The 23267-nt window shown below is 41.4% G+C and overlaps 1 protein-coding gene across 2 annotated transcripts in view; it reads left to right on the top strand.

Moving 5' to 3' along the window:
• URM1 (ubiquitin related modifier 1) overlaps positions 1-21379 on the top strand; it is a 341964-nt gene extending 320585 nt beyond the window's left edge. For both annotated transcript variants that reach the window (XM_044057802.1, XM_044057801.1), the window contains exon 5: positions 20892-21379. In XM_044057802.1, coding sequence (XP_043913737.1) covers positions 20892-20960 — 69 coding nt within the window. In that variant the 3' untranslated portion in view covers positions 20961-21379. The remainder of the gene's footprint in view (positions 1-20891) is intronic.
• The last annotated feature ends 1888 nt before the right edge of the window (positions 21380-23267 follow it).

Genomic DNA, 23267 nt, shown 5'->3' with positions numbered 1-23267 from the left:
TTTTAGGTGGAGCATGTCCATCAATTCTGGGTTGGACATGGCCTTGTATGTCAGGCAGAGATCACCTCTGAGTAAGCAGTATGCAACCAAGTACAGCTGGAGTTTCTTCAGTCGGGATACATAGGGCATCTCTTTGAAGCCAGTAATCCTCTCGGTGAGGTACTTCTGTGGTCTTTCCAGCTGTTGCAGGTGTCTTGTAAGGTACATCCCAAATGGGGCGTTGTACTCTATGATGGGTCTGATGAGTGATAAGTAGAGGGGCACAATAACCTCTTTTGTTCTAGATGCGAACCCTTTTGTGATTAAGTGGGCCACATAGAAGGATTTTCTAACCACCTTGGCAATATGATTATCAAAGTAGAGATTACTATCTACTTGGGTCCCCAGATCCCTTATTACATTTTCTGTATTTAGGGGACTACCATGTATGTGGTAATTCGCGGGTACTTTGTTTTTTTCAAAGGGGATGACTATGCACTTTTTGGCATTTAGCTTGAGGCCATGTTTTTGACACCAGGTATCCGTCTCAGTGAGACCCTTCTGGAGGATGTCTGTATCAGCCAGAGAGTCAATTATGGCCCCCAGTGTGCAGTCGTCTGCGAACATGGTCAGCCATAGTCCTCCTGTTGCTGCCTGTACCTCTGAGAAGTATATACCGAACAGGAGGGGTCCCAGGACTGAGCCCTGGGGGATGCCACTTGTAACCGGTTTAGAGTTAGAGCCTACAGCCTGCAACTCTCACCGTGTGGGTTCTATCCATGAGCCAATTGGCAATCCATCTCATGACGTAGGGGTTTATGTTCAGGCTGGTGAGCTTGTCTATAATACCAGAATGGAGAATGGTGTTGAAAGCCTTTGCGAGGTCTAGGTAGGCTGTGTGGACCATCTTTCCCTCATCTAAAGCCTTGGTAACTGTCTCAAAGAAGTCCACTAGGTTTAGGAGGCATAATCTGCCTTTAACAAAGCCAAACCGGGTAGGGTCCAATGTTTGGAGGTTCCCAATGTCTCTGTTAATGAGTTCCATGATGATGCGCTCAATAGCCTTGCAGACCAGGCTAGTCAGGCTTATAGGGAGATAGTTCCTGGGGTCCGTTGTGGCTCCAACTTTGTGGAGTGGGATAACCGTTGCTGTGCGCCCCTCTATGGGTACATAGCCTGTAGAGAGGCTGAGTTTGAACAGTGTGTTTAGGTGAGGGGTTAGTTCATTTTGGAGTTCGTGTAAGACACAGCCTGGGACACCGTCTGGTCCCATTGAAGCTGTGTTTTTGGCTTTGGAGAGGGCTGTTTTAACCTGTGTGTCAGTGATTGCCGGGGCTCTACATTCTTCAGGTATGGTTATGGGCCCTTTAGGAGGTGAGAGGGGAGTAAAGTTTGTACTAAACCTGTCTGCAAGAATGTTGGCAATATCAGTCGGTTCAGTGTATTTTGTGCCATTCTGCACTAACTCAGAGCAGATCTGAGAGTTTCCACTTAGATTCTTGACATAACTAAATAATGCTTTGTGGTTATCTTTGGAGTCTTTGGCAATTTTTCTTTCGAAGCTAGCCTTGGATGATTTTATGAGGGATCATAGTTTCTTGCTGGTACTGATCAGGGATGTCTTTCCTTCTTGGGATTTTACTCTTTTCTGTGCTAGTTTCCTCCTCCTATTGTATAGCTTGTCTATGGCAGGAGTCCACCAGACTGGTTTCCTTTTCTTGAAGGAGTGAGTCTTGGTTTTGCTTGGGATAGCACGATCCATGCATTCTTGCAGGTGCTCATAGAGTGCCTTTGTAAAGGATTCAGCAGCTTGGACAGCATTGTCCTTTAGCATGGGGGCTGTGAACCTTTCCACCTTGGTCTTAAGTAACGTGAAGTTTGCTTTTAAAAAGTTTTTCACGGTGGTTTCCTTGATTGGAATCAGGGACCCTCACAGATCCCTAGGGATCTCTCTCTCTGTCTTTCTGCTCTGCTAGATCCTCCAGGTTTCTTTCTGATGTCTGTGCATTCACAGAGACATGGTTCAAGGCTGCAGACAGCAACCTGGCCATGAAAGGCTACAATGTCTCCCACATATTCAGACCTCAAAGCAAGCCGTAAAAGATCCAAAGATGGAGGTGCATCTATCTCCATTAAAGACAAATACACCTCGATTGTCGAACAGTATGACTCCCTAGAGCTACTCTATAGCCAACTAACTGTAGGTAAAACCCCCTTCCATATCATTGTTAGCTATAGGTCCCCCACCATGAACTACGAGAACTACTCTGCCTACCTGGACTTACTTGAGTCACTCACTATACAGCCAAACACCTTGATCATGTGTGATATCAACTGTCCATCGATTGGAACTCGTATATGAACACAAACATGCTCGGCCTAAGGTTCCTGGACTTTAATACAAATGCTCTGGAACAGATAGTCTGCACCCCCACAAGGGGCTCAAATGTGCTAGACATACTACTCACCAACACTGCACAACCCCCCCCGTATGTGCTACCCTCGAGGTGTGATCATAAATCAGTTTCGTTTGAAGTAACAATCATACCTGATCCCCACTCAAGAGCAAAAAGGATGAAAAATGTCTCCAAAGCAAACTGTAGCCTTCTAAGTGATGGCATAAATAGTTTCAAACCTCCTGCTACCACTGCCAGCAATGACTTCTATACAGAGATGTCGACAAATGACCTGTATAAACACCCATACCTAGCAGAACCACTTGACACTCTTTTCAACCACAGTTTAAGTACAGGCTTTGTCCCAGCAGAGTGGAAAACAACAACAATAATTCCCTTGCACAAAGGGGTTCATCTGGAAACTATAGAACTATGAGCCTAAACACCCTAGGAACTATAGAACTATAAGCCTAAACAGCCTTATCTGCAAGGCCATGGAGAGAATCCTCATGGAACTTGTCAACAAAGATATAAGTGACTTTCAGACTCTTGATCCGACCCAGTTGGCTTCGTTAAGGATAGATCATGCTTATTAAACCTAGTGGACTTCTTTGAGAATGTCGTCAAAGCCCTGGATAAAGGCAAAACAGTACATACAGCCTGTCTTGACTGAGCCAAGGCTTTTGACACAATCTCCCACTCGGGCATCATTGAGAATTTCTCCCAGCTGGGAATTAACCCATATGTCACTAGATGGGTGGCCAACTGGCTCACTAACAGAATGTATACAGTCAGAGTTGGGGATTCCTCCTGTACCCGCAGACCAGTTACTAGTGATGTACCACAAGGATCTGTGCTGGGTCCCTACTGTTTGGATTCTGTTTCTCAGACGTCCAGGTGAAAATAGATGCCCTGTGGCTTTCCAAGTTCACTGATGACTGCAAACTGGGTACAATCACTAAGTCCCCCAGTGATGTTGAAATACTGCAAAAAGGGCTTCCGCAGACAAATGATTGGTGCCAAAGCCACGGACTTAAACTAAATGCAAAATAATGCATTATAATCCCTTTCGGCAAAGGGAAGTCATGGTAAATTACAAAATTAACAGTACCCCTTAACTAAAACTCTGTGATGAGAGATTTGGGAACACAGGTTGATGGCAACCTTAACTTTGATCACCATGTGTCCATAGTGGTAAGGTAGGCCTTCTATGTTGCACATCTCATAAGTAAGGGCATTGCATCGAGAGCTAAGGATGTTATAACTCCTTTACTCATTACTCATCAGACCACTAATAGAATACAACACTCCCTTCTGCATGTACCTCACCAGACACCTGCAGCAGCTGGAGAGACCTCAGAGTTTTCTCACTCAACAAATTCAGGACCTTCAACTCATGACCTACATGGACATACTGAAGGCCCTATCACTGTAGTCTGTTTCTTATAGGCTGCTGACAGGTGACTTGGGCCTGGCCTGCAGAGTAGTCTCGGACCTTGCCCCAGTGGAAATGTTGCACATCCGTAAGTCAAATGGGATAAGATTCACTCACTCTAGGGATCTTAACCTAGCCTGTGGCATTAACAGGAAAAGCTGGAGAGACAGATATGTCTCCCAGAGGTTGCCTGTCCTCTGGAACAAACTTGCAATTCACATAAAACAAAGCTTCTCAATGACCCTATTTAAGTGTAATGTAGACAACTGAATGGGAGACCGTAAATTTACCCCGGGGGTGTCACCTATGTCCCTCTTGGATAAGGGCAGTCGGTGCTGATCATAGTCTTGCACTGAAAATACAGACCGTACAACTTGGTCAGTAAGAGAACAAGGGTATAACATGGCTAGGCTTATACAGCCCCTAGAGGCCAATAGCTTAGTAACCTCCTATGAACCTGTGATAGTGTCTGGATTCATCAATTGTATCTCAGGGATGCCTTTTATTCTGCCTTCTCCTCAGGCCATGGTGACCATGTATGTTTCCCACCTTTGGTGGTGGGGGGCATTTCTTGGGAAAGAAGATCCAAGGCTTGTGGTCTTCAACATAGGGCAGTCTTCACATCAGCATCTTAAAGATTAGAGCAGCCTTCCTACTGTAGGGTATGATTTCTATCCAGATGGCCAACATGTTATTGGTTTGGTATATCCACAAACAGAGTGGAATAGAATCCTACCACTTATGTCAAGAGACAATGAGAATGTGGTAATGGGGGATTTCATCTCACCACTTTTTGATAGCAACATACATTCCAGGGAAGTCCAGTTTTCTAGCAGACAGGTTGAGCAGTTCTGTCATCCTTCCTCACAAGTGGTCCCTCAGTCTAGAAGTAGCAGATCAGATTTTCAGCCAGTGGGGTCAACCTTGCTCTGATCTGCTTATGTCCCCCTACAACACCAAGTCTCTTTCTCTTAGCAAATCCAAGAAGAAAAACTTGTCTTGCTCCACTGTGGTGCAGAAAACACTTTGGAACAGCTTCATCCCCCATCAAAGACATGGCAAACACTGTGAAATCTCAAAACTAGATAAAATTCAAAGAAACACACACCATGGAGCCAAGCTGTTCACTCGGCTATAAAATATTTAATAGCTGGTGCTTCTGGTACCTCGGCTTTTCACCTTCATGGAATAATTTCTTACACCAAGCAAATCTTTTTTTTTTTTTATACAAGTGCCACCACACAATTAATTGAACATTGCTAGTAAACAATCATTATCAAAATTCCTTTAAGTGCATGATACATAACCTACAAATATTATCCAGTGTGACAAGTACAAAATTCTCTTGTTCCATATAATCTTATTTAAAAAGGCTTCTAAATTTTATTTTGCCAAACATTTGTTGTTGAAATGTACTAACAAAGAGACCCTAAAAGTTCAAGTTAACCTCCAGATTCATGCCCGTAGGTTGCATAGTCCAGTAATTTAGAATAAATGTGCTTTCCAGCTCTAAAAGCTTGCAAATGAAGTCCCCCTTTCTAGATGAATGTGGTTTAGCTGTTACACTGTTTTGGCTCCATGGTGTGTTTTTTTTTAATTCTACAGATGTCATCAGTGCAGCATGCTGGATTGCGTCTAGGAAGCCAGCTAAGTACCTCATTGGGGAAAGCTTTGTTTATCTGTTTATTATTGATTATAGATGTGTGATGGTGAATATAAAAAGGTTAATGATTACCTTGAGTGCACTAAGCAAATCCCACAAAAGGATTTCTATTCATATTATTTGTTCTGTCATGGTGTATAGCACTACATGTACAGTTGTGTACATTTTAACCAGTAGGACAGTCTTGCATCCCATGGGATGGTCTAGCTCTAAGGAAGCTGCAGGCTCTTTCCCATTCTGCAGTAGTGTCAGCCAGAGCCTGTACTAGCTGCTCTTCCAAACAAAATTTCTTGGAGAAGTGCCCTGGGGAGAAATGAAGGGAAGCTAACAACAACCTTTTGGTGTCTGGGGGGTGTCAATAGGTTGTGTGACACTATGATTGGATAGGCATGTTTGCAGCCCTCATACAGAGTAAGTTAATGCCAAAGCTACTAATATTACTCCTTTAGTGGTAGCCATGTGGATACTGGTATTTCCTCATGGGCCAAATCCACAGTGCTGTCAGTCAGTCCTGCAGCCTCCCTAAAAGCCTGTGGACCTGATGCACATATCATTGTTAGCAAAGGGGGAGGATGGTATCCCAAAATTCATTTATTCTCAGAGTGGTTAGTGGAGACTTGAATAGAGGTATTAAGCATATGTGCGAGGTATTAAGCATATGTGCATGGCCTAAGGCCTCTGACAGCTAACTGGTATTACCAGCCGTGACATGGGCAGATGCCCAAGACCTTTAAGTCCTCTAAGGAAACTGCCTAGTACTGTTGAGGCCAAAGAGTTCCAAGCAACCTTCCACAGTTAAAATTGAATGGTACCTCATTCTAGTTTATTAGTTAGGTTACATCCCAGCTGGTGCAGGATTTCTTGAGTCTTCTGAAAACAAAGCAGCTTGCCGTAAAAATCCTTTTGCTGTCATGGGAACTTGCTGAAAGGAAGAAAACTGAACCTACCTCAGAGGAGGGTTCAGACAGATGTCTTCCCTATTATACTTTCAACTAATGGCAAGGGCACCCCATCCTTGTTTCTACAGCAGGTGATGTCTCATTAATGTGTAGACAATTTTCCCAAGATGAAGAACACCTTCAAATGGGAGGCAGGGGAGTTCTTACAAGCCCTTTTATGATACAGACATTATGAACCTGCCTGAGCCATATCCTCCTGTTGTATGTTCATCTGCACATCAGTGGCATCAAATTTTCTTCCCTTGCCCCTAGGAAGTCTGACCTTGACCTTTTCTACAGGCTTTTCCATAAATCTTTGAACAAGAAACTTTTAGCTGATCCTGCTATGGTGTCACTGGATTCCAGCAAGAGAATCTCTTCATTTCCATCCAAGATCCCCATGTTCAGTGACTGGGAGAGCAGGGCACTTGACTGTTTTTAGAAAAAAACCCTACACCTCTACTTTTCTGGCCTCCAGGGCCTGTAACTGCCAGCCTTGCAAGCTGAAGTTTCAGAAGTCTCTCTTACCTCAGCTGAAATCCTACAGCAGAGAATCATAGAGAATGAACTGAAAGGGGAAATGTCTGAGCTACTCATCCTCAGTATTCAGGTTGCCAAGAACTCCATGAAATGGAGCTCTGATACATTAGCCAGAGCAGCAGCTTGTGGGTCTGTAATTAGGAGATATGCCTGAATGAGGACCCAGCCACCTGCCAGACCATGTAAAAGTGGACCTCCTGGATGCATTACTAGACAAGGGTGTCTTCTTTGAACCCCCAGCTGGATAAAAGTGTTTAAAAGAGATGGAGGTGAAAGAGAAAACATGTCTGTAAAACAGCCTTTTTTCATTCCCAGCCTCCGTAATATATCAAAAAGCTACCCGTCAAAAGGATGTTTCTTCCCTAAACAGGGAAAAGGCAATTCTCACAAAAAAGAGCATGCTGCAGGAAAGAAATGGCAAGTAAAGGGAACAGTTTGAGACCCTCCTAATTATAGCACCCATCAGGAAAAGTTGGGACTACGTAAAGGTTATCCCTCCCTCTCCCCTAACAACCCCATTCTGACCCATAGTCCATCTTCCCTCCTCTAACTGCTTGTCTTCCCATAAAAATAGAGGTCAACTTGGGCATCTCTCTGAAGATGCATGGAAGGCCATCATCCAAGACTAGTGGGTCCTTACCATTTTGAAAGGGTACAAACTTCAGTTCCTAAGAAGATCCCAATTCTCAGAAGTTCCTCCAGTTCCCAAAGAACAAGCTCACTTAGCTAATAACCTTCTAGCTAAAAGTGCTACAGAAAGAGTACCTAATGGTGAACAAGATACAGGATTTTACTCCAGCCTTTTTGCTTGCACAAAGGAAAGAAGGCACCTTGAGAACAGTTGTAGACCTGTCAAGATTGAACAGATTCTTAAAAGCAGCAAAATTCAAAAATGCTTATTCTGTTGGTCCTGCTGTTCTATTCCACCAAGCCCTTCTAGTCACCATGCATATAAAGGATGCCTGTCTCCATATTCCCATTGCAGAGGTGTATGGAGAATTTTTAAGACCTCAAGGTAGAGGAGCTCACTGTCAGTTCACCGCCTTGCAGTTTGACTTGACATGTCTTCACAGAGTGCCTGGGTCCAGGGCATTCATAACTAACCCTTTTTAGATGATTTCCTGCTTCAGGCAAACTCTAGGGGTAATACAGAAAGCTGTATAGTTGACTGTACCATGTATCAAAGACCTAGGCATCTGTCTTAATTTGCCAAAAGGCATACCTGACTTGGACAAGTCATATGTTCCTGGGGATGTTACTAGACAGAGACTAACAGAGAGCCTTTCTTCTCCAGGACAAAGTCCTCTGATTGTCATACTACCTGTGAGTAGTCTCAAAGTAGAACACATAAAGGGAATTCAAGACTGTTCTGGGGTACATGGCCTTAGGCATAATGGTTCCAGTAGCAAGATTACCTACAAAGAAACTGCAGTGATATTTTAGGAACATATGGTGTCAGCACACCCAATCTCTGAAGCATAATGTGACATCCAGTTAGCATCCCATTGGACTGCCACCTGTATGTGATGTCCCTCACTTAAACCTGGGTCAGTAATTAAGGAGCCTCAATTCTCACCACTGATCTTAGTGTGGGGACGTCATGAAAAAGCACCAGAGCACATAGCACACGAGTAAAATTCCATAATTTCCCTTAAGAGCACAACAGGAACACGCTCTGTTTTCTGGGACTGGTCTATATACCTCTGTCCACCCCAAATGTCATCCCTATTATGCACTCAGAGCAATGTGTTCCAGTTTAAGACCTGTGACTTGCTCACACTCAAATAAATTCAAATTTCACACACTCAAACACTTATGGGAAGCCTGACACAGATTCACAGAGTCGGACAGGTCTATGTCTTTCAAAGGGTGAACAGTTATTAAAAATTAAGTAAATAATAGCTATTACTAGAAGCAGGCATGCATTCAAGATGATCTAGGCAGAATTAAACAGGTATAAACACTCTCTAATCTCTAAGGAATACACTGATTGTCCAGCCACAATGTGAAGTAATGAAAAACATTTAATAAGAAGTAAAATGATTACTAAAAAATGTAAATCAGTAACTTTCAATAAACACCAAAATTCAATCACCAGGAAATATAAAATTAAACTGTAGGATAGGATCATTTTAGAAAAACTCTAAATAACTCAACTTTCCTAATCTAATTAGAGAATACTGTCCCTGATCTAATCTAAAACATAACAGCAAGGCAAAGGCAGGCTTACAGTTTTTGATGAGTCCTTTTTTGAGTGTCCACTGCACAGCACTGTAACTGACTGCAACTTTTAACTAACTGCCCTTCAACTGACTTCAGCAGTCTCTTTTGTAGTCCAGGTTAACAGTTTCAGCTGTCTTATTTTAAAAATAACAATCAACTGTTTAAAAAAGTTATTTTTCTTGTTAATCATCTGTTCAAATAATCACCTAGCAACCAGGAACATTCAAATGGCACCACCTACTGATCAGCTGATTCTTCACAGACAGTTTGCACTTTAGAATCTCCTTCACAAACTCATGCAATCAGAAATGTATCAAAACACTAGCAGATTCTTAAAATATTTTGTATAAACAGGGAATTACTCAACATTTTAAACATTTATTTACACTTTCACAATTAGACATGCTTGTATACAATACAAGGTAACACAGATGACAGTGTTGTCATTTTCTTCACACATACAATACCCTCATACCTTGCATAAGCAAAGAGCTACCTTAGTAGGCAAAACAAATACACATGAATTTGGGAATACCCTTCAAATTGGCCCAGGGACGCAGACCCTCACCATGGATTGATCTGATGCAACCAGGGGAATGCATGCCGGAGACTTGAGCATTCAAAGTTCGTGGAACAAGAAGACGCATTAGTGTTAGAGTTGGTCGAAGTGGTATTAGCCCTCAAAGCATTCAAATAAATTTGGACTCGGGGAAACTTAAACATCCTCACAGACAATGCCAAAGTGAATGCTACATAAACAAACAGGGAGTACCCATTTCCTACCTACCTACTATACTGATAAGCAGTTTAGGCTTAGGAAATAGTCCAGAATTCAGGCCTGACCCTGTGGACAAATTACATCAAGTCTTAGGAGAATGGCTTGGCAGATATGCTGAGCAGGACACAGTGTGATCCACATAAATAAGTAACAAGGACGTTTTTCTGGACATGACATAATGATGGGTCTGTTTCTCTGCACTACTTTTCAGATCCTCATATCTCCAAGATATTACAGAAGGTCAAGGAGGGAAAGAGGGAAAGCTTTTTTTTTTGCCATGTTAACACTGCTTCTGTCCCAAAACCAAACTGTTACTCTGCATGTGGAGCTGTTAACTCAAAACAAAAAGTCTTTGCTTTTAATCCAGACCTGAGGGCATTAAGGCTGATAGTTTGAAAGATCTAGTGCTCTTCCCATTCAGGCACATGTTCTTAGAGGCCATGCTAAGCTTTGTTATGGATGCTGAAAAACCTAACACAAGGAAATCCTACCTTTCAGAATGAAAAAGATTCTCGCACTTTTGCCTTAATGAAGACTATGACCCTAATTCAGCACAGGTATCTCTTGTTTTCATCTACCTTTCAAATCCTTGCAGAGAAGGACCGCTTTCTAACTCTTTCAAGGTATCTGTATCTTATATTTCAACTTGCCTGCAAGTGGATCTCCCTCTCTTCTCCCAACAGACAGATAAGAAATTCTTGAAGGGAGTGTTGAATTTTAGATCGCTAGAAAAATTCATTACATGGGACCTCGGATGTCCTAGAAAAACTCCCATTCCCACTCTTTGAAATAGCTGCTTCTGCACTCCCTCCAGTACCTGTCTTGAAAGACCGCGATGTTCTTCGTCTTCCCTTGCTGCAGTCCTGACAATTGGGTATAGTCCGCGTCCCAGTCGGCCCGAATACCAGAGTATAAGGCTGACGTCGGTCATGGCGCCTTAGACTGACGTCAGTACGTCAGGGTACTAATGCGCATGACCGACGTCATTTCCTCAGTCTTTTTTGCCGCATGGTCCGATGCAGAAGCAATTTTGCGAGTGCAGGTTGGCGTTCTGAGATTTTCCGAAACCGGAGTTTCAGACCGAAAACAGAGTTGGCTAAGTAACCCCGTTGGGGAACATTTTGGTTTTTTCTTGCCTCAGTATTTAACCGGATGTCAGAAAAAGTGAATAACTGTATTTCTTGTGGGAAGCAGATACCGCATAGGGATTATCATACATTGTGTATACCTTGTTTAGGGCCTGCGCACGACGTTGTTGGTTGCCGCTCTTGTGCTAGATTTAACAAGCGCACTATTAAGAGGAGGCTTGATTGTGCTAGGTTAGTGTTTGGGAAGCGTTGCAATTATACTATGCCGTCGGATGCTCCGACGCCTGCTTCATCTAAGAAGCGCAAGGACAAAACAGTGAAGTCTAGGGGTGAGGAACCGGCAGTCCCGGACGTCGGTCCTTTCGACGGCTCAGGGAGCCAGAGGTTTTGCCAGGAGTCTCTATGGAGTCTCAGGCAGATACTTTACTGTTACAGGATGTGCCCTCTCAGGAGGTAGGCCAGGCTGAGGGGGCTTCTCAGGTAGCTGTTCTTCCCTCTCTTCCCAAGGTAGTTAGGGCCTCTCCTTCTGTTGCCAAAGCTTCTTTTAGAGGAAGGCCAAGTTCAGCTTCTGTAGGGGCTGCTCCTAGCATTTCGGGCTCTGTGCCTAAGAAACATATGCTTAAAATGGCAGAAGATTTGATTACTCTGATTAGAGGTTCTATGCCCCCACCTGATAAGAGGCCTAGGGTGGAACAGGAGTTTGATAGTTTTGAACAGTGTTCACAGGCTTCAGAGTCTTCTGTGGAAGACTTGCAAGAGTTTCCTACTTATTCTGATTCTGATGTGGATGATTCCACTCCTTCAGCTTCTCCTCCTGAGGATTTTTCATTTTCAGAGACTCTTCACTCCATGAGGGAGCACTTTAAATGGGAAGGCCAAGATTACTCTGACTCCAGAAAAGGCTTAGGGAATTCTTGTTTTGCCCCAGCATAGGCCCTTAGCTATTCCTCCTGTGTTGAATGTGGTGGAGGATGTTTTGCAGAGGCTTCTCTGAACCCTGATTCCTTGCCTCCTGCTCCTGTTAAGCCTGATAGGTATTATAGGGTGCCCGAAGCTCATAAGTATTTGTTTAAGAGTCCCAGGGCGGACCCAGAAACTGTTTCTCAGGGGCCTAAAGGTGTTAAAGCTTCTGTGGTTAAAAATCCTGTACCCTCTGATAAAGAGGCAAGGGCTTTGGATAGGTGGGGTAAGAAAGTATATACTTCTTCCACTCTAGCCATGAGGGCGTTGAATTGTCAGTTTCATATGCTGAAATATCAGAATTATCTCCTTTCACAATTGAAATCTAAGGTGGATGCTTTGGCGGAAGGTATTGAGTGTAAAGAATTGCTGGATTTGGTTCATGTGTCTGAACAAGTGGGTAAGCATTCTTTGCAGTGTGGTTTTGATGCTGTTCAGGCCTCCTCGAGGGTGGCTGCTACTAGTTCTGTTCTTCGCAGACATGCATGGTTGAAGGATCAGAATTTAGCTGAGCATGTTAAGACCAGGATTTTGGATGCTCCTTTACAGTCTGATGTGTTGTTTGGACCGCCTGTGGAAGCAGTTTTAAAGAAAATGGAGGACAAAGCTAAGTCTATGCAGACTGTTAAAGATTTTTGCAGGTGCAGCCTCCGAAGTTTAGTAGAAATTGGCCTGCTAAGGGGTGGACATATCCTGCTTATGGTTCCCAGTCTAGGGGTAGGTCTAGACGTGGTAGGGGCAGGGCTCAAGGTTCGTTTAGGCCTAGATCAGACAGTTCACCTGCTCAGACTTCTGGTGAGGGCAGGGGTCAGTCCTTTCGTAAGCAGAACCAATGACCTGCCTTTTCAGCTGCCAGTGGACTCTCGTCTGGCAGCTCCTTTGGGAGGAAGATTGTCTCTTTTCAAAGAAAATTGGGATTTAATCACTCAAGACAGATGGGTGCTGGATATCATTCATCACGGGTACAGATTTTATTTCCACACAATGCCCCTTTCAAAGGCATGCCAGATGTTCCTCCTCCACAAAGAAAAGAGGCTCACAAGCAAGTTTCTCAGTTACTCCAGATAGGGGCTATTCAGCCAGTCCCTGTATCAGAAAGGGGCTTGGATTTTATTCTCGCCTGTTCCTAGTACCAAAGAAGGGGAACACGTGGAGACCAATTTTGGATTTATCTATCCTCAACACTTATCTGGACATTCCCAAGTTCAAGATGTTGACGTTACAGCAACTGTTACCTCTGCTGGGCAAGGATCACTGGATGGTAACTTTGGATCTCAAGGAAGCTTACCTTCATGTGCCCATAAGGCTAAGTTGCAGAAAGTATCTGCGGTTTCGAACTGGAGATTTTCATTATCAGTTCTCTGCATTGCCCTTTGGCTTATCTACTGCCCAGAGTATTCACAAAGGTTCTGGCTCCAGTGATAGCTTACTTCAGGCTTCAAGGCATTCAAATTTATCCTTACTTGGACGACTGCCTGATTCTGGCTCAAGAAAAGGAACACCTTCTACAGCATCTGGAATATGTCATAGCAGTGCTAAGATGCCTAGGGTATTCTGTGAACGAAATAAAGTCCAGTCTAGTACCCTCTCAAGACATGTGCTTTCTGGGTGTGAGACTGAATACAGCAGCCCAGATGGCCTTTTTAACCCCGGACAAACAAAAGAGTCTGTCACTTTACTTCCATCAACTATCTCATCAGTCCGTGCTGACTGCAAGGACAGTCCTTCAAGCATTAGGGTTCATGGCATCTTGTATTCTGGTGCTTCCCAATGCCAAACTGCATATGAGGAAGCTGCAATGGTATCTCAAAAATGTATGGACACAGCACTGCCAAGATTTGGACACTGTCATTCAAATAATACCTTGCCTTCAAAAGGAATTCTTGTGGTGGGCTCAGGAATGTCACCTAAACAAGGGACTCTCTGTGACCCGCCAGAGGCGAGTCAGATTTTAACGACAGATGCCTCGGACACTGCTTGGGGAGCTCATCTAAATGGAAAGTGGATACAAGACAAGTGGCCTGCCAGACTACAGCATCTACATATCAACATGAAGGAGATGTTAGCAGTCCAGTTTGCATTGATGGCGTTCAGGAGTTACTTCTTCCAGGGCAGGTGTTGATTCTGACAGACAACACAACTGTCATGTGGTACATCAACAAGCAAGGGGGAACACATTCTTATCCTCTATGCAGGCAAGCAATGATTTTATGGGAGACTGCGTTAAGCCTGCAACTGACTCTTCAGGCAAGGTTTCTGCCAGGAGCACAGAACTCCCTAGCAGATGTATTAAGCAGACAAATCATGGATCCCCACGAGTGGAAACTGGATCTTCATGTATTTCAGAAATTGACAGTGTCATGGGGAACTCCAGACATAGATCTGTTCGCTTCTCCACTAAACCACCAGCTGCCAAAGTATTGCACAAAGGGGTTTCATCACACAGCTTGGAAAGTGGATGCTCTGTCTTTCAGTTGGAAAAACCTTCATGTCTATGCCTTTCCACCTCTACCTCTTCTTCCAAAGGTATTACTAAAGGTCAGACAGGACAGGCCAAGGATGATTTTGATAGCTCCAGATTGGCCTCGGCAACACTGGTACCCACTTCTAAGGAGTCTTGTAAAGAAGCCTCCATGGCCTTTACCTCTGATTCCTCATCTGTTATCTCAGAAGGACGGTCATCTGCTCAATGTCAAGCTTCAATCTCTTCATCTCACAGCTTGGCATATTCTGTGTTGAAGCATGGTAGGTCTCAGCTTCCTCAACAAGTTTTAAATGTGATTATGGAAGCTAGAAGGCCTAGTACTAGGAGAGTGTACGCAGAAAAATGGAAGAGATTTTTATTTTGGAGTACAGCAAAGAATTTGGAGATTTCAGAGCCTAATTTGAGTGTGGCTCTTCAATATCTTACTGAATTATTGGACAAAGGTTTGTCCTTCTCTTCCATAAAGATTCATGCTGCAGCAATTTCAGCTCACTATGATTGTGACCCACCTTTGTTTTCGCATCCTTTGTTCAAGCAGTTTCTTAGAGGGGCAAAGAATATAAGACCCCCACGTAGAGCTCCTACTCCTGCTTGGGATCTCAATTTTGTGTTGGAAAAACTTACTCTACAACCTTTTGAGCCTGCAGCTACTGCTGAATTGAAATATTTGTCATGGAAGACTGCTTTTCTGTTGGCTATTACTTCTGCAAGAAGGGTGTCTGAGTTGCAGGCCCTTATGGCAGTAGAGCCCTTTTGATTTTCCATAAGGACAGGGTATCATTACGTACTAATCCTTCCTTTATGCCTAAGGTGGTTTCTAGTGTGGCTTTAAACCAAACTATTCATTTGCCTACGTTTTTGCAGATCCTCAAAATAAAGGGGAAAAGATTTTGCACACTTTAGATGTACACAGGCAATTGCGTTATTATTTGAGCAGGACTAAAGATTTTAGGCAGTCTCAGCAGTTACTTGTTTCTTTTGCTTTGAGTTCACAGGGCAAGCCTGTGTCAAAACAAACTATTTCTAGGTGGATTGGCTTTTGCATTGCATTTTGTTATTCCCATCATGGCAAAGAGGTTCCAGCTGGGATTAGGCCTCATTCCACTAGGGCTACTGCCACTTCAACAGCATTTCTAAGGGGTGGCAACTAAGGATATTCTGGAAGCAGCTACTTGGAGTTCAGTGCATACTTTCTCTAGGCATTATCACCTGCCTATATACTCTAAGACTAGAGCTGGTTTTGCCACAGCTGTTTTACAAGGCATGTTGTCAGCTCCTGCTACTTTATAATTTGCCAGCCTCCCTTACCTCTGCTTTGGGATTCTACCCAATTGTCAGGACTGCAGCAAGGGAAGACGAAGAACATAGTACAGTTTTGTACCTACCATAAATGTAGATGTTCGAGGATTCCCTTGCTGCAGTCCAATTTACCCTCCCTCCTTCCCCTCTGTGTTTCAGGGTGGTTGTGTAGGTGAGTTTACATGCTTATATTTTTGTATATATTGTACATGTTTTTTGGTGCAGGTTGTTTTTGGGACTTGTCTTTTTGGGTCTTCTGACATCTGGGGCAAGAAAAGACTGAGGAAATGACGTTGGTCATGCGCATTAGTACCCTGACGTACTGACGCCAGTCTAAGGCGCCATGACCGACGTCAGCCTTATACTCTGGTATTCGGGCCGACTGGGACGCGGACTATACCCAATTGTCAGGACTGCAGCAAGGGAATCCTCGAACATCTACATTTATGGTAGGTACAAAACTGTACTTTTTTGGTAGCTGTTGCCTCACCTTAAAAATTTTCAGAATTGCAGGCTGTCATAGGCAAAGAACCACACTTTATTTTTCGCAAGGACAGAGTCAGCTATGCACTAGCCCTAACTTAATTTTTAATGTAGTAACAGAACTGTCCATAAACTAGGACATTCACCTTCTTGTCTTTCCAAATCCCCAGAACAAGGTAGAGATGATTGTACATTCTTTGGATGTGCTCAGGCAACTGAGATTTTAGTTGGGCATGGCAAGGTAGATAGTCAGATCAACTGTTTCTCATTTGCAAAGGGCCGGGAGGAGAGGCCCGTTAGCAGTCAGGCTGTTATTCTTTTCCTGGCTGAATTGAGGTCCATTCCAGTAGAGCCACTGCAGCAACCATGTCCTCTTGCAGGAGTGTGATCAGCTATTACATTTTTGAAAGCAGGAGCCAAGACATCGGTCCATATCCTCTCAAAACAGTATGACTTGGTGTTATCCGCAGCCATCTTTCTGGGTCTGCTCAGCATTCCAGCCTTCTCAGGACCAGCCACTCAATGAAACTTGAGCTCTGTGTGTCTTCCCAGGTGTCATGGCTGCAACAGTGACTAATGCAATGAATATATTACAGTTTTGTTAGGAACTTGATATCATTGTAGATGCTTGACTACTTTCACTGCTGCAGTCACAGTTATCCTACCCACATCCCCCTCTCTTCCTTTGAGTATCCTGTTTGTCTTATCCCCACCTTCCTTCTGTACCCTCCTTTCCAAGCACTCTCCTTCCTCTGAACTTGCTTAGAACATAGAGAGGTAGAGCTGGGCTTATGAGGTTGATCACTGCTCCCTAGAAATGGTTCTCCAAGGTCCACTTGTGCTCTACTGCCTCTGCACAAGTTTTCTGGTTCAGACAACATAAGAAAGTTCTGAAGATGGCAGCAGCCAGCACTTCTCATATACAACTGATGTCCTCATTTTAGAGTGTGATGGAGTCGGCCAAAGCCAGGAGGGGGAAGTAGAGCTCTCACATAAGATGTCAGGCTTCCTGCAGGCAGGAATCCCAGAGTTCAAGACAGCAACAGAAAATATTGAATTTCTACAATTGTAATGAGTTCCTAATACAACTGTACTTTTCTGTTTTTATACTGCTTTGATCACAGCAATAATCTATACTATATACTCTTTGATATTGACCTTAACTGCTTTCAGCGAGTGCAGAATTTAGCAGCCATTCTGACCAGTACCTAATGTTTTAGGTGTATTACCCCTTTGCTGTCGGACTTGTGTTGATTGCCACTAGCATCAAGGTTGACATTTAGAATACTGATTCCTTTGTATCTGCCTGTAGACAACCTGGGTCCTTTCATTTATTAGGATTTTTTGTTGCCCTGTACTCCAGTTCAGTTGTGAGAGGCTGCTATTGGTTACCAAAGAGTGCTTATATCTTCTGGCCATCTCTCATGCCTGTCTTACACCTGTCCTGTGGAACCTGCTGCCTCCCTATCTATGCCTGTTCTTCTGAAACCTCATTTAGGGATCCCTAAAATACTGCCTTTTTAAGAGTTTATCTCAGTCAGACATAGTATGAGTTTTTATAGTCCTAAAACATGTTTAAGATTTGAATGGTACTTTTAAAACTTAATTTATTGCATGTTGATGTCTGTCTTTTTTATGCAATATTATTGTGCCTAAGCAAGTAAGATAAAAGACAAGTAAGTATATTGCAGACCCTGTTAGTTATAGAAAGGACTGAACATCCAGTAACACCCCCTTTCTGTGGGCAGTAACTTCTAATTGTGTTCTGATAGGAGTTGGAAGTCTTCAGCAAATGTGAAGACACCCATCACCCTTCATATTCCACCTCCTTTGTGGTGGAGGAATATGGGAATGCATCAGAATTTGTCTTAATGTTGCCTCACAAACACAACCCAAACTGCAGTAAGCTGTTGACCTCTGTCTTTTCTACAGTGGTGTGCCGTCCATATGCAGAGTGATCTGTGGCCACAGTGGTCTTCTAGCAACTTAAGAAAGCCCTTGCTATATTTTTCCTCTTGGAAGTAGATTTGGCTGAGTGTTAGAGATTCTGTCAGGAAAGCATACCAGAATGAAAAAACATTTTACTGCCATAAAAAATGTGTTTATGTGCCAGTATGGCAGCAAAATCCTTGTACAAATGAGTGATTATGGTATAAGTAGTACTTGAGCATAAGATGCTGTGTTCTAGGAATGTCTGCTAGTAAACTAGTAAAATAAAAAAGTTAATACTATCACTAACAGAGCTGTAGATAAGGAATATGAGCCAGAATAATTGAATTGTATTATAATCCTGCTTTAAAAATACTGGCAAATATTATTCCTGTGTTGCAGTATTTTGCACCATACTTTTAACTCTTCCATGATTTAACCCTTGTCTAAGGTGATTCAGTTGTTGAGACTGTAAAATACAGTTCTGGGAAGGAAAATGCATTTTTGTTCAGAGCTGAAGAAAATGATTGCTTTTGCATTCATGAGTTGCTGTTAAGACATGACTTGGTAAAAGAATAAAATGTACCTTTCCAAGCGTGTACCTTATTTCTAGTGTCTGTAGTTTTATAATTTGGTTGCAGATTTCTCCTTTGGAGAAGACCACTGTATCCAGGAAAAAGTACTGATGCATGGTGGTCCCCAAAACACAAGTGGTGGGTCACCACAACAAACATCAGAATCAAGGTTCGAATAAAAATAAGCTCAGAGAAAAATAATGATCAACCATTTATTACCACCACCACATAGATTTAGCGCTTTCGTTGCTGCAAAGAGACTTCATCAGGATACAAAACTTACAATGTCACTTCCTTATATAAGATGATGATACCCTAAGAATATCACATTTAAAGAAACCACAACCTCATTTCACCAGTCTAACCAGTAGTCCTAAAAATCATGGAGACAATATAAACAGTAAAAATTACAATGTAAACAAATCCCTACACAAAATGAAAAATAAAAACGTAATCTAAGCAGATGTAATGTAAATAAATTCATATTTTAAAATTATAATTAATACTATTAATACTTTAAATTGTTTTTTAACACTCAGTTCACAATTTAGCTACATGCAGCTGGTTGGATTGAACCACTGCCTTAAAAGTTCTTTATATTCGAATTGTTTTTCCCACTACCCCCACCGTGCGGGTTCTGTTCTGCTTTTTCCACAATGCCAAAACTAAACTTTTTATAGTTTTCACATAACTAAACATGATTGACTAAGGCATTATTCAATTTCTTATTCTGGATGTCCTAGTAATGCTTGAAAATACTCTTCCTGAAAAGTCTCTCTGCCTTTGTGTTGTAGAAACTAGGAAATGTGGAGCACTTCTCTAAGTAAACCACACCAAAAGTAGATCAGTTGCCTTTCTGCAAAGTTTAAGTAGGACCCAAAATGTTGTCTAGTGCTATGAAATCCCCTTCTAAAATGTAGGACATTGCTTGAAAAACACACATCTCGTGATTCCAGTACTAAATTGTTACTCACTTTAACCACCTTGTTGTTCTCTACTAAATTCTTAAAATTATGTGAAGTTTTAAAAACAAACACAGACTCTAGTCCAATTGTTTTAAACACTCAGTTGTTACCGCTCATAAATTTCCAATTTTGACTAATGATATTTTTAACTCACCATGAACTACCACTAAATTACACCACACAAGCTCTTTCAAAGTTGACTGTGGAATTGTCGGAATTGGTCAGTTGACTGGCATGTCCCACTTGCCCCATATCCAAACGTGGTTTGTATTTCCTAACCCACTCATCCTTAACAGTTTCCGTTGTTTCATTCAGCAAATATTCCAGGTATCTCCTCTCAGTAAACATAGGCTTTAAACTAACCATTTCATTGTAAAAATAAGGATCGCTGGTCACACCAAATTATCCCATCTCCTACCATAATCTTTAGAAGTATACGTTTACTTTTACGGGTTCTTTTTTTAGCAATGTTCACTGAGCTTAGAATGGCTGACTTTAAAGTTGTCTTTGTACAGTCTGTCCTTAGTACACCAAATACTACTTAATCTCAGTACACCAATTACTACTTAATCTTTGAGTACACCAATTACTACTTAATCTCAGTACACCAATTACTACTTAATCTACGTTTGATAGTTTCCTACCTTAGGCAGCATAGAACCAGTATCAGACCATTCTAGGGCACATCTTTTTTTTTTCAGATGTAGTATTGGTTCGGACTGATTCATTCCTGTGGCATCTGTAAGAACTACCATGCTACTAAGCAGTGTATTTTAACTTGTTCACAACTAGAGTGCCAAATGAGCTGTGTTCAGTTTCACCCCTACAGTGTTAGTTGCGTGAGATACTTTATTTCATGCAAGCCAACAATGCTTGAAAAGCAGAACATATACACACAAAGTACTGTTGTTTCAAGTCTCATTACCAAATTTGCATCATTTACTGTTCTGATTAAGGGGGGTTAAATTGTTTTACATTAAGGAAAAAAGCTGCTTTACTTGTTTAGTCTAAAATATTTTTCACAGTTAAATTTACAATGACCCAGAAATTTGATACATATTTCACTTACTGCTGGCATGACTAAAGTGACGTATGTTAGAAAACATCTCCAGACTAGAAGCTGATTATAATATTGTGTTTGTTTTCTGCTTGCAGGGTGAACTGGAGTATGTGCTGCAAGACCAGGATAACATAGTATTCATCTCTACCTTGCACGGAGGTTAAACAATGGCCTAATTGTGCAGAGAGAACATACTTTCCTTGTACAATGTTAATATTTATTTATTCATTTCATATATGGAAAAAGTCAGATAAAATATTTGCCTGTTATGCTTTAAGTTGTGTTTTCTTATTAATATATCAGTGTGGTGGCCTTATCCAGATAGAAATGAGAGGAAGCTTTTGAGGAAAACTAGCTTTATGTCATATAGATACAATCATTTTTATTTTACTGTTTATACTTTTGTACATAATGGCAAATGCTTGAAAAAATAGACCATGCCCAAAGTTTTGTACAAAACAGGGGTGTTCTTTTAGTGTGTCTGTTATACTTATTTGGGATTGGACTTGTTCACATTTGCAAATCAAAACACCTCACATGCTGAATCCTAATAAGAAATAAAACAAAGTTTTATATACATGCATATGTAGTTACAATTCTTTTTATTGTGTCTAGTTTTTTATTGTTTTAAAGTACTTCATGTTAGATGGTAAGGAAAAGGATAGGGGAAAGCTTTCTTACTTCACTCCTAGTATCCCGAATTAGAATATTACAGTTTCGTAGATAAATACTATGCTAGCTGCCTTTGCAGGCCATTTTAAGCCTATCAAATTTCCCTTTTTGTGCTCGAAATAACTTTTATTAAGAAGAATATTTACGAACATTTATGCAAATACCCTTGAAAATTGAGTTTGGAAAATAGGTAAGCATTATCTCAGAAATCTTACATTGTGATGTTAGAAATGGACTGGCAAGGACTGAGTAACAAACTGAGTATGTTTCTATAATGTAAAATTTTTTGTCCGAAATTATCTGCAGTGGCAATAACTTGTACATTTTAGAAAAGTTTGCGTGTTTCTTATGTAAGTGGATGTGAAGGGCAGTGTGTGTTTTTGTACTGAAGTGTTTGTATGATTTTAAGGGGGTGCTCAGTGAAAAAGTGGCACTGTGTAGATAAGTAGTGGCTGTTTGTATATGGTCTTTTTATTGACTTGTTTAGTGTAATAGAATAGAAATGACATATCCATCCATTGTCATTGGCTATATACAGTGCAGAGTACTCACAAACACCTACATTCTTGTAACTGCTAGTACAATTTTGTGCATTAGATCAGTTTATTTTCCCTGCTCGTTAACCATATCTTTGTAAGAAGCTTAAGAGGAACAACCAGGTCCTTGTAACTGTAGCTCTACTTATTTACATTAGATGCTTGTATTTGCAATTGCAGTCATGCATGTATTTTTATTTGTTTCCCTGCTCACTAGTCACAGTATTCTGAAAGCCTTGGTTGGCAAGGGGAAAAAGAATGCACAGGTTCTTTTAACTGCTGCTACTTCATTTACTTTTTTTTAAGTTCAGTTTTGTTTTACTTGTTAATTGTTTTGTTTTGTTTGTCTCTCTCTAACAGCACATGTTTTAAGAGACATGTTTAGAGAGATGAAAAAAAATAGTGGCTCCCAAAGAAGATTTCATTGTGGGGACTGGGATATTGGGTTATTAGGTGCTGTAGTTTTAAATAGGCTTTACTTGTACATTAACATGCTCCTTTGGAATGCCTGATGGCTAGTGGGGCTTTCTCATTTTCCAAGCCTATTTTCTTAAGTAATATAATAAATATTTCCATATCAGGATTCAGAAGTGAGACATTCATAACAGTACAGGTCATTTGATTAAGCATTTCTGACTTTATTTTATTTCCATATTAAAATATATGCATTCTTTAACAAACTTAACATTTTAATCAATCACCAGTGGATTTATGAAGCTTTCCAACATTAAAATAAGTTTAGTCAGGAATTTTTAGTCTTTGCAATTATTTTTTTGCAAACTTCAGTGAATGCATTTTGAAGTAGTAAATATAATAAAACAACGGCATGCTTATCTGTTGAAGATATGGATATGTGGTCTGATTTCCATGCTTTAATAGTACGTTTTTGTTCTTTTGATAATCCTCCAAAGTAAAAGGTGCTTATTGACTTAACCAAAAACTGGAGCATTCATTTATAAGTAACAAAACGAGCAGCATGTGCACCATTAAAGCAACTTATAGAGCTAGTAATGGAAAGTGTACGTTGTGGAGTAATCCCCCAAAAATTTCATTGATTCTGTTAGTGATACCAAAGCAACATGAAGTTTAATTGGCAAAAAATCAAAAGTTGCACACATTTAAAAAGAAAATTCTCTTATTTCAGAATGCACTTTTATCCTCAAATTCATAAAAGGACTTCATCAGAACTAATTAATTAAACATTATAACTTCCTTTTATAACAACTCTCAGTTGGCTACTGGATAGAAAAGACAGTATTGCCA

The sequence above is a fragment of the Protopterus annectens genome, chromosome 16.part0 (genome assembly GCF_019279795.1).
Source record: "Protopterus annectens isolate FY-2018-M chromosome 16.part0, PAN1.0, whole genome shotgun sequence".
Classification (NCBI taxonomy): Eukaryota; Metazoa; Chordata; order Ceratodontiformes; family Protopteridae; genus Protopterus; species Protopterus annectens.
This window is presented reverse-complemented; position numbering and strand designations above follow the sequence as displayed.